Below are 13,227 nucleotides of genomic sequence, written 5' to 3'. Positions count from 1 at the left end.
GGGGATTTTGGGGGGACTCGTGGGGATTTTGGGGGGATTTTTGGGGGACTTTGGGACTCGAGTGATTTTAGGGGGGTTTTGGGGGGATTTTGGGGGGATTTGGGGGGACTTGAGAGGTTTTGGGGAGATTTTGGGGGGATTTGGGGAGTCTTGAGAGGTTTTGGGGGCATTTCGGGGGATTTTGGAGGGTTTGGGGAGTCTTGAGAGGTTTTGGGGGATTTTTGGGGGGATTTTTGGGGGATTTGAGGAGTGATCTTGAGTGATTTTAGGGGGATTTGGGGGGGATTTTGGGGGCATTTGGGGAGTCTTGAGAGAATTTGGGGGAGTCTTGGGGGGATTTTGGGGGAATTTGGGAGGTTTTGGGGGGATTCTGGGGGGATTTTGGGGGACTCGTGGGGATTTTGGGAGAATTTTTGGGGGACTTTGGGACTCGAGAGATTTTGGGGGGTTTTTGGGGGAATTTTGGGGGGGTTTTGGGGGGATTTGGGGAGTCTTGAGAGATTTTGGGGGGATTTGGGGGGACTTGAGAGGTTTTGGGGGGGATTTTGGAGGGTTTGGGGAGTCTTGAGAGAATTTGGGGGATTTTTGGGGGGTGTTTGATTTGAGGCTGAGGAGAAGGAGGCCGAATTGGAGCAGCCCCACTCTGGAGCAAACGTGATCATTCCCTATCCCAAAATCCACATTTTTCACCCCAAAAATCCCCAATTTTCCCAGCGGTGAACAGCCCCTGGAGCCGATTTGATGACGAGGAGGATGAAGACTGCCAGGAGAACACGCATCTGCCTTAGCATCGCCTCACCCTGGAGCAAACGAGACTTTCAGAGACGTTTTTTGTCCCAAATTTCCCATTTTTTACCCCAAACCCACCGAATTTCCCTCCGGCCCCGCCCACACCGCAGCGCAAGCCACGCCCACTCTGTGACCACGCCCCCTTCGGGTGACCACGCCCATTTTCTGTCCCAGCCCATTTCCCGCCTCTTTTTGGCCCCGCCCCCCGCGCTGGCCCCGCCCCCTCCGCCGCCGCCTCAGGAGCCGCCGCCAGCGGGTGAGGGGGGAGGGGCCGCGCCTATCGCGGGTCTATCGCGACATAATCGCCGCTTTATCGCCGCTTTATCGTCGCTTTTCGGCCTTAGCGGAGCGCTCCCGGCGGCCCCGCCGAGCCCGCGCTGTTCCCGGGGCCTGGCAGAGCCCGTGAGGCCTGCGGGACCCCTGCGGGCCCGCTGAGGGGCGGTGGGGCTGAGGGGAGGCGGGGATGGGGGGGTTTGGGGGGTCGTGAGGGGATGAGGGGGTTTAGGGGGTCATGAGGGTGTTGTGAAGGGGTTTTGGGGGGTCGTGAGGGGGTTTGGGGGGTCGTGAGGGGATGGGGAGTTTAGGGGGTCATGAGGGGGTTGTGAGGGGGTTTTGGAGGGTCGTGAGGGGATTTGGGGGGTCGTGAGGGGATGAGGGGGTTTAGGGGGTCATGAGGGGGTTGTGAAGGGGTTTTGGGGAGTCGTGAGGGAATCGTGAGGGGATTAGGGGGTTTAGAGGGTCATGAGGGGGTTGTGAAAGGGTTTTGGGGAGTCGTGAGGGGGTTTGGGGGGTCGTGAGGGGGTTGTGAAGGGGTTTTGGGGAGTCGTGAGGGGGTTTGGGGGGTCGTGAGGGGATGAGGGGGTTTAGAGGGTCATGAGGGGGTTGTGAAGGGGTTTTGGGGAGTCGTGAGGGGGTTTGGGGGGTCGTGAGGGGATGAGGGGGTTTAGGGGGTCATGAGGGGGTTGTGAAGGGGTTTTGGGGAGTCGTGAGGGGGTTTGGGGGGTCGTGAGGGGATGAGGGGGTTGTAGAGGGTCGTGAGGGAATCGTGAGGGGATGAGGGGATTTAGGGGGTCATGAGGGGATCGTGAGGGGGTTTGGGGGGTCGTGAGGCGGTTTGGGGAGTCGTGAGGGGGTTTGGGGGGTCGTGAGGGGATGAGGGGGGTTTAGAGGGTCATGAGGGGGTTGTGAAGGGGTTTTGGGGAGTCGTGAGGGGGTTTGGGGGGTCGTGAGGGGATTGGGGGGTTGTAGAGGGTCGTGAGGGAATCGTGAGGGGATGAGGGGGGTTTGGAGTGTGGTGAGGGAATTGTGAGGGGGTTTTGGGGGGTTGTGAGGGGATGAGGGGGTTGTAGAGGGTCGTGAGGGAATCGTGAGGGGAGAGGGGGTTTAGGGGGTCATGAGGGGGTTGTGAAGGGGTTTTGGGGAGTCGTGAGGGGGTTTGGGGGGTCGTGAGGGGGTTCGGGGGGTCGTGAGGGGATGAGGGGGATTTGGAGGGTGGTGAGGGAATTGTGAGGGGGTTTTGGGGGGTCGTGAGGGGATGAGGGGGTTGTAGAGGGTCGTGAGGGAATCGTGAGGGGATGAGGGGGTTTAGGGGGTCATGAGGGGGTTGTGAAGGGGTTTTGGGGGGTCGTGAGGGAATCGTGAGGGGATTTTAGGGGCTCATGAGGGAATCGTGAGGGGATGAGGAGGTTTTAGGGGGTCGTGAAGGGATGAGAAGTTTTTGGGGGGTCGTGAGGCGTTCATGAGGGGGGTGAGGAGATTTTGGGGGATGATGAGGGGATCGTGAGGGGTTGAGGGGGTGCTAAGGGGGTCCTGAGGGGATTTGGGAGGTTCTGGGAGAGTCGTGAGGGGGTTCTGTGGGATCCTAAAGAGATCCTGAGGGAATTGGGGGAAATTTGGGGGTTCCTGAGGGGATCATGAGGGAATTTGGGGATCCTGAGGGAATTTGGGGAGATTTGGGGGATCCTGAGGGGATCATGAGGGAATTTGGGGATCCTGAGGGGATCATGAGGGAATTTGGGGAGATTTGGGGGATCCTGAGGGGATCGTGAGGGAATTTGGGGATCCTGAGGGGATCCTGAGGGAATTTGGGGAGATTTGGGGGTTCCTGAGGGGATCGTGAGGGAATTTGGGGAGATTTGGGGGTTCCTGAGGGGATCCTGAGGGAATTTGGGGATCCTGAGGGGATTTGGGGGTTCTGGGGAAGGGTTCAGCATCCCAGGAGTGGGGTCTGGAGCATCCCGTTAAATTTTAGGGGGTTTTTAGGGGTGTTTGAAGGATTTTTGGGGTGTTTGAGGGGATCTTTGTGGCCCTTTGGGGTTTCTTTGCGATTTGGGATCCCCTCTGAACTTTAAATCATTTTCAGCACCTCCTGCCCCCAATTCCCCTCCTTTTAACCCCAAATTTTCTCTTCCAGCTCCCCCCCAACCTGGAACCATGGGGGTGCCCGGGGCGCTGTTTTTGGGGCTGTTTTGGGTTTTTTTTGGGGTTTTCCCCCGGGCGGGAGCCGGGGATTGCAAAGGGCAGCGGCAGATCCTGACGGGACCCCGCGGCTTCGTCACCGACGGCCCCGGCAACTACTCGGTCAACGGCAACTGCGAGTGGCTGATCCAGGGTGAGGGACCCCGAAATCCCCCGAATTCACCCCAAAATCGGGCTCGGCGCCCCCGAAAACCCCAAAATTGGCCCCAAAACCCCCAAAATCCTGTGGGAAACGAAGCTTCCCCAGCCCGAACTCTGCCGTGAGCGGAGGCGTGAGTGGGTGGTGGAGGGGAGAGACCTCAAAATGTGCCCCCAAAACCCCTCAGATGCCCCAAAAAACCCCGAATTCACCCCAAAATCGGGCTCGGCGCCCTCGAAAACCCCAAAATCGGCCCCAAAAACCCCAAAATCCTGTGGGAAACAAAGTTTTACCAGCCCAAACTCTGCCGTGAGGGGAGGTGTGAGTGGGTGGTGGAGGGGAGAGACCTCAAAATGTGCCCCCAAAACCCCTCAGATGCCCCAAAACTGCCCAAATTCACCCCAAAATCGGGCTCGGCGCCCCCGAAAACCCCAAAATCGGCCCCAAAAACCCCAAAATCCTGTGGGAAACGAAGATTTACCAGCCCGAACTCTGCCGTGAGGGGAAGCGTGAGCGGGTGGTGGAGAGGAGAAACCTCAAAATGTGCCCCCAAAACCCCTCAGGTGCCCCAAAAACCCCCGAATTCACCCCAAAATCGGGCTCGGTGCCCCCAAAAACCCCAAAATCGGCCCCAAAAACCCCAAAATCCTGTGGGAAATGAAGCTTTCCCAGCCCAAACTCTGCCGTGAGTGGGTGGTGGAGGGGGAGAGACCTCAAAATGTGCCCCCAAAACCCCTCAGATGCCCCAAAAACCCCGAATTCACCCCAAAATCGGGCTCGGCGCCCCCGAAAACCCCAAAATCGGCCCCAAAAACCCCAAAATCCTGTGGGAAACGAAGTTTTCCCCCGAACTCTGCCGTGAGGGGAAGGTGTGAGTGGGTGGTGGAGGGGAGAGACCTCAAAATGTGCCCCCAAAACCCCTCAGATGCCCCAAAAACCCCCGAATTCACCCCAAAATCGGGCTCGGTGCCCCCGAAAACCCCTCAAACCCCAAAATCCCCTCAGAGAAACCCGATTTGGTTTTTCAAGATTTTTTTTGGGATTTCCCAATTTTAACAGGATTTTTATAGGGTTTCCCTATTTCAACGGGATTTTTTTTTGGGGATTTCGGGTTTTTTTTGGGATTTTCCAATTTTAATGTGATTTTTCGGGGATTTCTGGAATTTTTTTGGGATTTCCCAATTTTAACAGGATTTTTTTGGGGATTTCCCAATTTCAGCTGGAATTTTATAGGATTTCCCAATTTTAACAGGATTTTTTTTGGGATTTGGGGATTTTTTTGGCATTACCCAATTTTAACAGGCTTTTTGTAGGATTTTCCAATTTTAACAGGATTTTATTTGGGATTTCAGGGTTTTTTTAGATTTTGCAATTTTAACAGGATTTTTATAGCACTTCCCAATTTCAATGTTTTTTGTTTTTTTTTTTTGGGATTGCTCTATTTTAACTGGTGTGTTTTTTTGAGATTTCACAACTTTAATGGGATTTTTTTTGGATTTTGGGATTGTTTTGGGATTTCCCAATTTTAGTAGGATTTTTTTTTGGGATTTCAGGAATTTTTTGGGGATTTCCCAATTTTAGTGGGATTTTTTTTGGGATTTTAGGATTTTTTGTGTATTTCCCAATTTTAATGGGATTTTTTTGGGATTTCAGGAATTTTTGGGGCTTTCCCAATTTTAACAGGAGTTTTGCGGATTTCTCTATTTCAACTCGTTTTTTTTCTTTATTTTTTTTGAGATTTCCCAATTTTAAGGGAATTTTTTCTGGGATTTTGGGATTTTTTTTGTGGATTTTGGTATTTTTTCGGGATTTTTTTGAGATTTCATGATTTTAACAGGATTTTTTTTGGGGGATTTGGGTTTTTTTTGTGTTCCCCTGTGACCCGCAGCCCCCAGCCCCCGTCACCGGATCCTGCTGAGCTTCACCTTCATGGACACGGAGTGCACCTACGATTACCTGTTCGTCTACGACGGCGCCTCCACCCGCAGCCCGCTGCTGGCGGCCCTGAGCGGGAGCAGCCTGCCCGCGCCCCTGGAGGCCACCTCGGGACAGGTGAGCACACCTGGGCACACCTGGGAACACCTGGGCACACCTGGGCACACCTGGGCACACCTGGGGAAAGGTGGGACACAGCTGCTGGCGGCCCTGAGCGGGAGCAGCCTGCCCGCGCCCCTGGAGGCCACCTCGGGACAGGTGAGCACACCTGGGCACACCTGGGCACACCTGGGAACACACCTGGGCACACACCTGGGGAAAGGTGGGACACAGCTGCTGGCGGCCCTGAGCGGGAGCAGCCTGCCCGCGCCCCTGGAGGCCACCTCGGGACAGGTGAGCACACCTGGGCACACCTGGGCACACCTGAGCCCCAATTAACCTCACCTGGGCACACCTGGGCACACCTGGGCACACCTGGGAACACCTGGGCACACCTGGGGAAAGGTGGGACACAGCTGCTGGCGGCCCTGAGCGGGAGCAGCCTGCCCGCGCCCCTGGAGGCCACCTCGGGACAGGTGAGCACACCTGGGCACACCTGGGCACACCTGGGGCACCTGGGCACACCTGGGGAAAGGTGGGACACAGCTGCTGGCGGCCCTGAGCGGGAGCAGCCTGCCCGCGCCCCTGGAGGCCACCTCGGGACAGGTGAGCACACCTGGGGCACCTGGGCACACCTGGGAACACACCTGGGCACACCTGGGGAAAGGTGGGACACAGCTGCTGGCGGCCCTGAGCGGGAGCAGCCTGCCCGCGCCCCTGGAGGCCACCTCGGGACAGGTGAGCACACGTGGGCACACCTGGGGCACCTGGGCACACACCTGGGCACACCTGGGCACACCTGGGGAAAGGTGGGACACAGCTGCTGGCGGCCCTGAGCGGGAGCAGCCTGCCCGCGCCCCTGGAGGCCACCTCGGGACAGGTGAGCACACCTGGGCACACCTGGGATACACCTGAGCCCCAATTAACCTCACCTGGGCACACCTGGGCACACCTGGGGACACCTGGGGACACCTGGGCACACCTGGGCACACACCTGGGCACACCTGGGCACACCTGGGCACACCTGGGCACAGCTTGCTGCACCTGTTCAGCGACGCCAACTACAACCCTTCCATCCCAAACCTCCCTAAACCTCCCCAAAACCCCAAATTTCAGCGATGCCAACTGCAACCCTTCCATCCCAAACCCCCCCAAACCATCCCAAACCTCCTGAAATTCCCTAAATTCCCAAAATTCTCGATTTTCCAGATGCTGCTGCACCTGTTCAGCGTCCCCAAACCTCCCCAAACCTCCCCAAAGACCCAAATTTCCTAAATTTCATCCATGCTAACTCCAGCCCTTCTATCCCAAACCCCCCTAAACCATCCCAAACCCCCCAAACCCCCCAAAATTCCCGAATTTCCCAATTTCCAGATGCTGCTGCACCTGTTCAGCGACGCCAACTACAACCCTTCCATCCCAAACCTCCTTAAATTCCCTACATTTCATCCATGCCAACCCCAACCCTTCCATCCCAAACCTCCCCAAATTCCTGAATTTCCCAAAATTCCCAATTCCCAGATGCTGCTGCACCTGTTCAGCGACGCCAACTCCAACCCTTCCATCCCAAACCTCCCCAAACCTCCCCGAACCTCCCCAAAACCTCCCGAAATTCCTGATTTTTCAGATTTTCCCAATTTTGCAGATGCTGCAGCACCTGTTCAGCGACGCCAACTACAACCCTTCCATCCCAAACCTCCCCAAACCTCACCAAACCTCCCCAAACCTCCCCAAACCTCCCCAAAACTCCCCAAATATCCCAAATTTCCTAAATTCCAGCGATGCCAACTCCAACCCTTCCATCCCAAACCTCCCCAAACCATCCCAAACCTCCCCAAACCTCCCCAAATACCCCAAATTTCCTAAATTTCAGCGACACCAGCTCCAACCCTTCCATCCCAAACCTCCCCAAACCCCCCGAAATTCCAGACTCCAGATGCTGCTGCACCTGTTCAGTGTCCCCAAACCATCCCAAAACCCCCTGAATTTCCCAAAATTCCCGATTTTCCCCATTTTGCAGATGCTGCTGCACCTGTTCAGCGACGCCAACTCCAACCCTTCCATCCCAAACCTCCCTAAACCCCCAAATTTCCTACATTTCATCCATGCCAACCCCAACCCTTCCATCCCAAATCTCCCCAAAAACTCCAAATTTCCCAAAATTCCCGAATTCCCAGATGCTGCTGTACCTGTTCAGCAACGCCAACTCCAACCTTTCCATCCCAAACCTCCCCAAACCTCCCCAAACCCCCCAAAACCCCCAAATTTCCCTAAATTCCCTATTTTGCAGATGCTGCTGCACCTGTTCAGCGATGCCAACTACAACCCTTCCATCCCAAACCTCCCCAAAACCCCCGAATTTCCCAAATTTCATCCATGCCAACTCCAACCCTTCCATCCCAAACCTCCCCAAACCTCCCCAAACCTCCCCAAAACCCCCAAATTTCCTACATTTCAGCGATGCCAACTCCAACCCTTCCATCCCAAACCTCCCCAAACCTCCCCAAATACCCCAAAATTCCTAAATTTCAGTGACGCCAACTCCAACCCTTCCATCCCAAACCTCCCCAAACCTCCCCAAAAACCCCCAAAACCCCCAAATTTCCTAAATTTCATCCATGCCAACTCCAACCCTTCCATCCCAAACCTCCCCAAACCTCCCCAAACCTCCCCAAAACCCCCAAATTTCCTACATTTCAGCGATGCCAACTCCAACCCTTCCATCCCAAACCTCCCCAAACCTCCCCAAAAACCCCCAAAACCCCCAAATTTCCTACATTTCAGTGACGCCAACTCCAACCCTTCCATCCCAAACCTCCCCAAAACCCCCAAATTTCCTAAATTTCAGCGACTCCAACTCCAACCCTTCCATCCCAAACCCCCCCAAACCTCCCCAAACCTCCCCAAAACCCCAAATTTTCCGATTTTCCCAATTTGCAGATGCTGCTGCACCTGTTCAGCGACGCCAACTCCAACCTGTCCATCCCAAACCCCCCAAACCTCCCCAAAACCCCCAAATACCCCAAATTTCCTACATTTCAGTGACGCCAACCCCAACCCTTCTATCCCAAACCCCCCCAAACCTCCTGAAACCTCCCGAAACCTCCCCAAAACCCCCCAAAGCCCCCAAAATCCCCAAAATTCCCATTTTGCAGATGCTGCTGCACCTGTTCAGCAACGCCAACTCCAACCCTCCATCCCAAACCTCCCCAAAAACCCCAAAATTCCCGATTTTCCCAATTTTGCAGATGCTGCTGCACCTGTTCAGCGACGCCAACTACAACCCTTCCATCCCAAACCTCCCCAAAACTCCCAAAAGCTCCCCAAATACCCCAAAACTCCCCAAAAACCCCAAATTTCCTAAATTTCATCCATGCCAACTCCACCCCTTCCATCCCAAACCTCCCCAAAACTCCCAAAAGCTCCCCAAAACCCCCAAATTTCCTGAATTTCTCGAATTTCCAGATGCTGCTGCACCTGTTCAGCGACGCCAACTCCAACTTTTCCATCCCAAACCTCCCCAAACCTCCCCAAACCTCCCCAAAACCCCAAATTTCATCCATGCCAACTCCAACCCTTCTATCCCAAACCCCCCCAAACCGTCCCAAACCTCCTGAAATTCCCTAAATTCCCAAAATTCTCGATTTTCCAGATGGTGCTGCACCTGTTCAGCAGCGCCAACTCCAACCCTTCCATCCCAAACCTCCCCAAAACCCCAAATTTCAGCGATGCCAACTCCAACCCTTCCCTGCCAAACCCCCCCAAACCTCCCCAAACCATCCCAAACCTCCCAAAAATTCCCGAATTTCCCAAAATTCTCGATTTTGCAGATGCTGCTGCACCTGTTCAGCGACACCAACTCCAACCCTTCCATCCCAAACCTCCCCAAAACCCCAAATTTCCTAAATTTCATCCATTCCATCTCCAACCCTTCCATCCCAAACCCCCCCAAACCATCCCAAACCCTCCCAAAAACCCCTAAAACCCCCAAATTTCCCAAATTCCAGACTCCAGATGCTGCTGCACCTGTTCAGTGTCCCCAAACCTCCCCAAACCTCCTGAAATTCCCGAATTTCCCTAATTTCCCTATTTTCCAGATGCTGCTGCACCTGTTCAGTGTCCCCAAACCCCCCAAACCCCCCAAAACCCCCCAAATTTCCCGATTTTCCCAATTTCCAGATGCTGCTGCACCTGTTCAGCGACGCCAACTCCAACCCTTCCATCCCAAACCTCCCCAAACCTCCCCAAACCCCCCCAAAACCCCAAATTTCAGCGATGCCAACTCCAACCCTTCCATCCCAAACCTCCCCAAAACCCCCAAATTCCCTAAATTTCAGTGACGCCAACCCCAACCCTTCCATCCCAAACCTCCCCAAACCTCCCCAAAACCCCCAAAATTCCCGATTTTCCCAAATTCCAGATGCTGCTGCACCTGTTCAGCGACGCCAACTACAACCTTTCCATCCCAAACCTCCCCAAACCCCCAAATTTCCTAAATTTCATCCATGCCAACCCCAACCCTTCCATTCCAAACCTCCCCAAAAACCCCAAATTTCCTAAATTTACGTGATGCCAACCCCAACCCTTCCATCCCAAACCTCCCCAAACCATCCCAAACCTCCCCAAAAACCCCCAAAATTCCCGATTTTTCAGATTTTCCCTATTTTGCAGATGCTGCTGCACCTGTTCAGTGTCCACAAACCTCCCCAAACCTCCCCAAAACCCCCAAAATTCCCGATTTTCCCGATTTTCCCAATTTTGCAGATGCTGCTGCACCTGTTCAGCGACGCCAACTACAACCTGCTGGGCTTCAACGCCTCGTGGCGGCTCTCGCTGTGTCCCGGCGGCTGCTCGGGCCGGGGCCGCTGCGTCCCGCCGGGGCTGTGCCGCTGCGCCCCGGGCTGGGCCGGGCCCGCCTGCGCCATCCCCGCCTGCAGCGCGCACTGCCGCCCGCCCGGCGGGGCCTGCAACCAGGTGCGTGTTTTGGGGGGATTTATGGGGTTTTTGGGGTTTTTATGGGGTTTATGGGGGTTTTATGGGGGTGCGTCCCGCCGGGGCTGTGCCGCTGCGCCCCGGGCTGGGCCGGGCCCGCCTGTGCTGCTCCAGCCTGCAGCGCGCACTGCCGCCCGCCCGGCGGGGCCTGCAACCAGGTGCGTGTTTTGGGGGGATTTATGGGGTTTTTGGGGTTTTTATGGGGGTTTTATGGGGGTTTATGGGGCTGCGTCCCGCCGGGGCTGTGCCGCTGCGCCCCGGGCTGGGCCGGGCCCGCCTGCGCTGCTCCAGCCTGCAGCGCGCACTGCCGCCCGCCCGGCGGGGCCTGCAACCAGGTGCGTGTTTTGGGGGGATTTATGGGGTTTTTGGGGTTTTATGGGGTTTATGGGGGTTTGGGGTGCGTCCCGCCGGGGCTGTGCCGCTGCGCCCCGGGCTGGGCCGGGCCCGCCTGCACCGACCGCTCCTGCAGCGCGCACTGCCGCCCGCCCGGCGGGGCCTGCAACCAGGTGCGTGTTTTGGGGTGATTTATGGGGTTTTTGGGGTTTTTATGGGGTTTTTATGGGGGTTTGGGGTGCGTCCCGCCGGGGCTGTGCCGCTGCGCCCCGGGCTGGGCCGGGCCCGCCTGCGCCGCCCGCTCCTGCAGCGCGCACTGCCGCCCGCCCGGCGGGGCCTGCAACCAGGTGCGGGTTTTGGGGGGATTTATGGGGTTTTTGGGGTTTTATGGGGTTTTTTGGGGTTTTTTTGGGGTTTTTATGGGGTTTTTATGGGGGTTTATGGGGGTGCGTCCCGCCGGGGCTGTGCCGCTGCGCCCCGGGCTGGGCCGGGCCCGCCTGCGCCATCCCCGCCTGCAGCGCGCACTGCCGCCCGCCCGGCGGGGCCTGCAACCAGGTGCGTGTTTTGGGGGGATTTATGGGGTTTTTGGGGTTTTTATGGGGGTTTATGGGGTTTATGGGGGTGCGTCCCGCCGGGGCTGTGCCGCTGCGCCCCGGGCTGGGCCGGGCCCGCCTGCACCGCCCGCTCCTGCAGCGCGCACTGCCGCCCGCCCGGCGGGGCCTGCAACCAGGTGCGGGTTTTGGGGTGATTTATGGGGTTTTTGGGGTTTTTATGGGTTTTTTTTTGGGTTTTATGGGGTGTTTTGGGGGTTTTATAGAGGCTTGTTTTGGTGTTTTATGGATTGTTTTGGGGGTTTTTGGAGGTTTTTTGGGGGGTTTTATGGGGTGTTTTGGGGGGTTTATGGGGATTTTATAAGTTTTTGGGGGGTTTTTTGGGGGTTTTATGGGGCTTTATGGGGGTTTTATGGGGGTTTTTGGGTGGTTTTTGGGTGGTTTTTGGGGGGTTTTATGGGGTGTTTTGAGGGATTTATGGGGGTTTTATCGGGGTTTTATGGGGGTCTTTATGGGGGTTTATGGGGGTCTGCGGGTCCCTGCCTGCAGCGCCCGGCGGGGCCTGCAACCAGGTGCGTGTTTTGGGGTGATTTATGGGGTTTTTGGGGTTTTTATGGGGTTTTATGGGGGTTTTTATGGGGGTGCGTCCCGCCGGGCCCGCCTGCGCTGCCCGCTCCTGCAGCGCGCACTGCCGCCCGCCCGGCGGGGCCTGCAACCAGGTGCGTGTTTTGGGGTGATTTATGGGGTTTTTGGGGTTTTTATGGGGTTTATGGGGGTTTATGGGGGTGCGTCCCGCCGGGGCTGTGCCGCTGCGCCCCGGGCTGGGCCGGGCCCGCCTGCACCGACCGCTCCTGCAGCGCGCACTGCCGCCCGCCCGGCGGGGCCTGCAACCAGGTGCGTGTTTTGGGGTGATTTATGGGGTTTTTGGGGTGTTTAGAGGGGTTTTATGGGGTTTTTTTGGGATTTTTTTGGGGTTTTTTTGGGGTTTTATGGGGGGTTTATGGAGGATTTTTTGGGGTTTTATAGAGGTTTTTTTGGGGTTTTATGGTGGTTTTTCAGGGGGTTTTATGGGGGTTTATGGAGCTTTTTTATGGGGTTTTTGGGGGGTTTTATGCAGGTTTTTTTAGGGGTTTTATGGGATTTTTTGGGGTTTTATGGAGTTTTTTTTGGGTTTTATGGGATTTTTTGGGTTTTTTTTTTGGAGGTTTTTATGGAGTGTTTTGGGGGTTTTATGGAGCTTTTTATGGGGTTTTTGGGGGCTTTTATGGAGGTTTTTTTCGGGTTTTTATGGGGTCGTTATGGGGGTTTTGGGAGGTTTTATAGGGGTTTTATGGAGGTTTTTATGGGTTTTTGGGGATCTTATGGGGGTTTTCTGGGGATTTTATGGGGTTTTGGGGTTTTTGGGGGGATTTATGGGGTTTTTGGGGTTTTTATGGGGTTTTATGGGGTTTTATGGGGGTGCGTCCCGCCGGGCCCGCCTGCACCGACCGCTCCTGCAGCGCGCACTGCCGCCCGCCCGGCGGGGCCTGCAACCAGGTGCGTGTTTTGGGGGGATTTATGGGGTTTTTGGGGTTTTATGGGTTTTTTTTGGGTTTTTTTTGGGGTTTTTATGGGGTGTTTTGGGGGTTTTATAGAGGCTTGTTTTGGTGTTTTATGGGTTGTTTTGGGGGTTTTTGGAGGTTTTTTGGGAGGTTTTATGGGGTGTTTTGGGGGGTTTATGGGGATTTTATAAGTTTTTTTGGGGTTTTCGGGGGTTTTATGGGGGTTTTTGGGTGGTTTTTGGGTGGTTTTTGGGGGTTTTATGGGGGTTTTATGGAGCTTTTTGTGGGGTTTTTGGGTGGTTTTTGGGGGGTTTTATGGGGCGTTTTGAGGGATTTATGGGGGTTTTATCGGGGTTTTATGGGGGTTTTA

At 55.6% G+C, this 13,227-nt stretch overlaps 1 protein-coding gene across 1 annotated transcript in view; it reads left to right on the top strand.

Moving 5' to 3' along the window:
* The first annotated feature begins 984 nt into the window (after positions 1-984).
* The window catches only part of MEGF8 (multiple EGF like domains 8), a 120,544-nt gene continuing 108,301 nt past the window's right edge, over positions 985-13,227 (top strand). The window contains exons 1-4 of the mRNA XM_072920700.1: positions 985-1,045; positions 3,203-3,400; positions 5,295-5,458; positions 10,205-10,414. Coding sequence (XP_072776801.1) covers positions 3,223-3,400; positions 5,295-5,458; positions 10,205-10,414 — 552 coding nt within the window. The 5' untranslated portion in view covers positions 985-1,045; positions 3,203-3,222. The remainder of the gene's footprint in view (positions 1,046-3,202; positions 3,401-5,294; positions 5,459-10,204; positions 10,415-13,227) is intronic.

The sequence above is a fragment of the Taeniopygia guttata genome, chromosome 33, assembly GCF_048771995.1.
Source record: "Taeniopygia guttata chromosome 33, bTaeGut7.mat, whole genome shotgun sequence".
Lineage (NCBI taxonomy): Eukaryota > Metazoa > Chordata > Aves > Passeriformes > Estrildidae > Taeniopygia > Taeniopygia guttata.
Note: the sequence above shows the minus strand (reverse complement) of the source record. Positions and strands in the feature narration are given on the sequence as shown.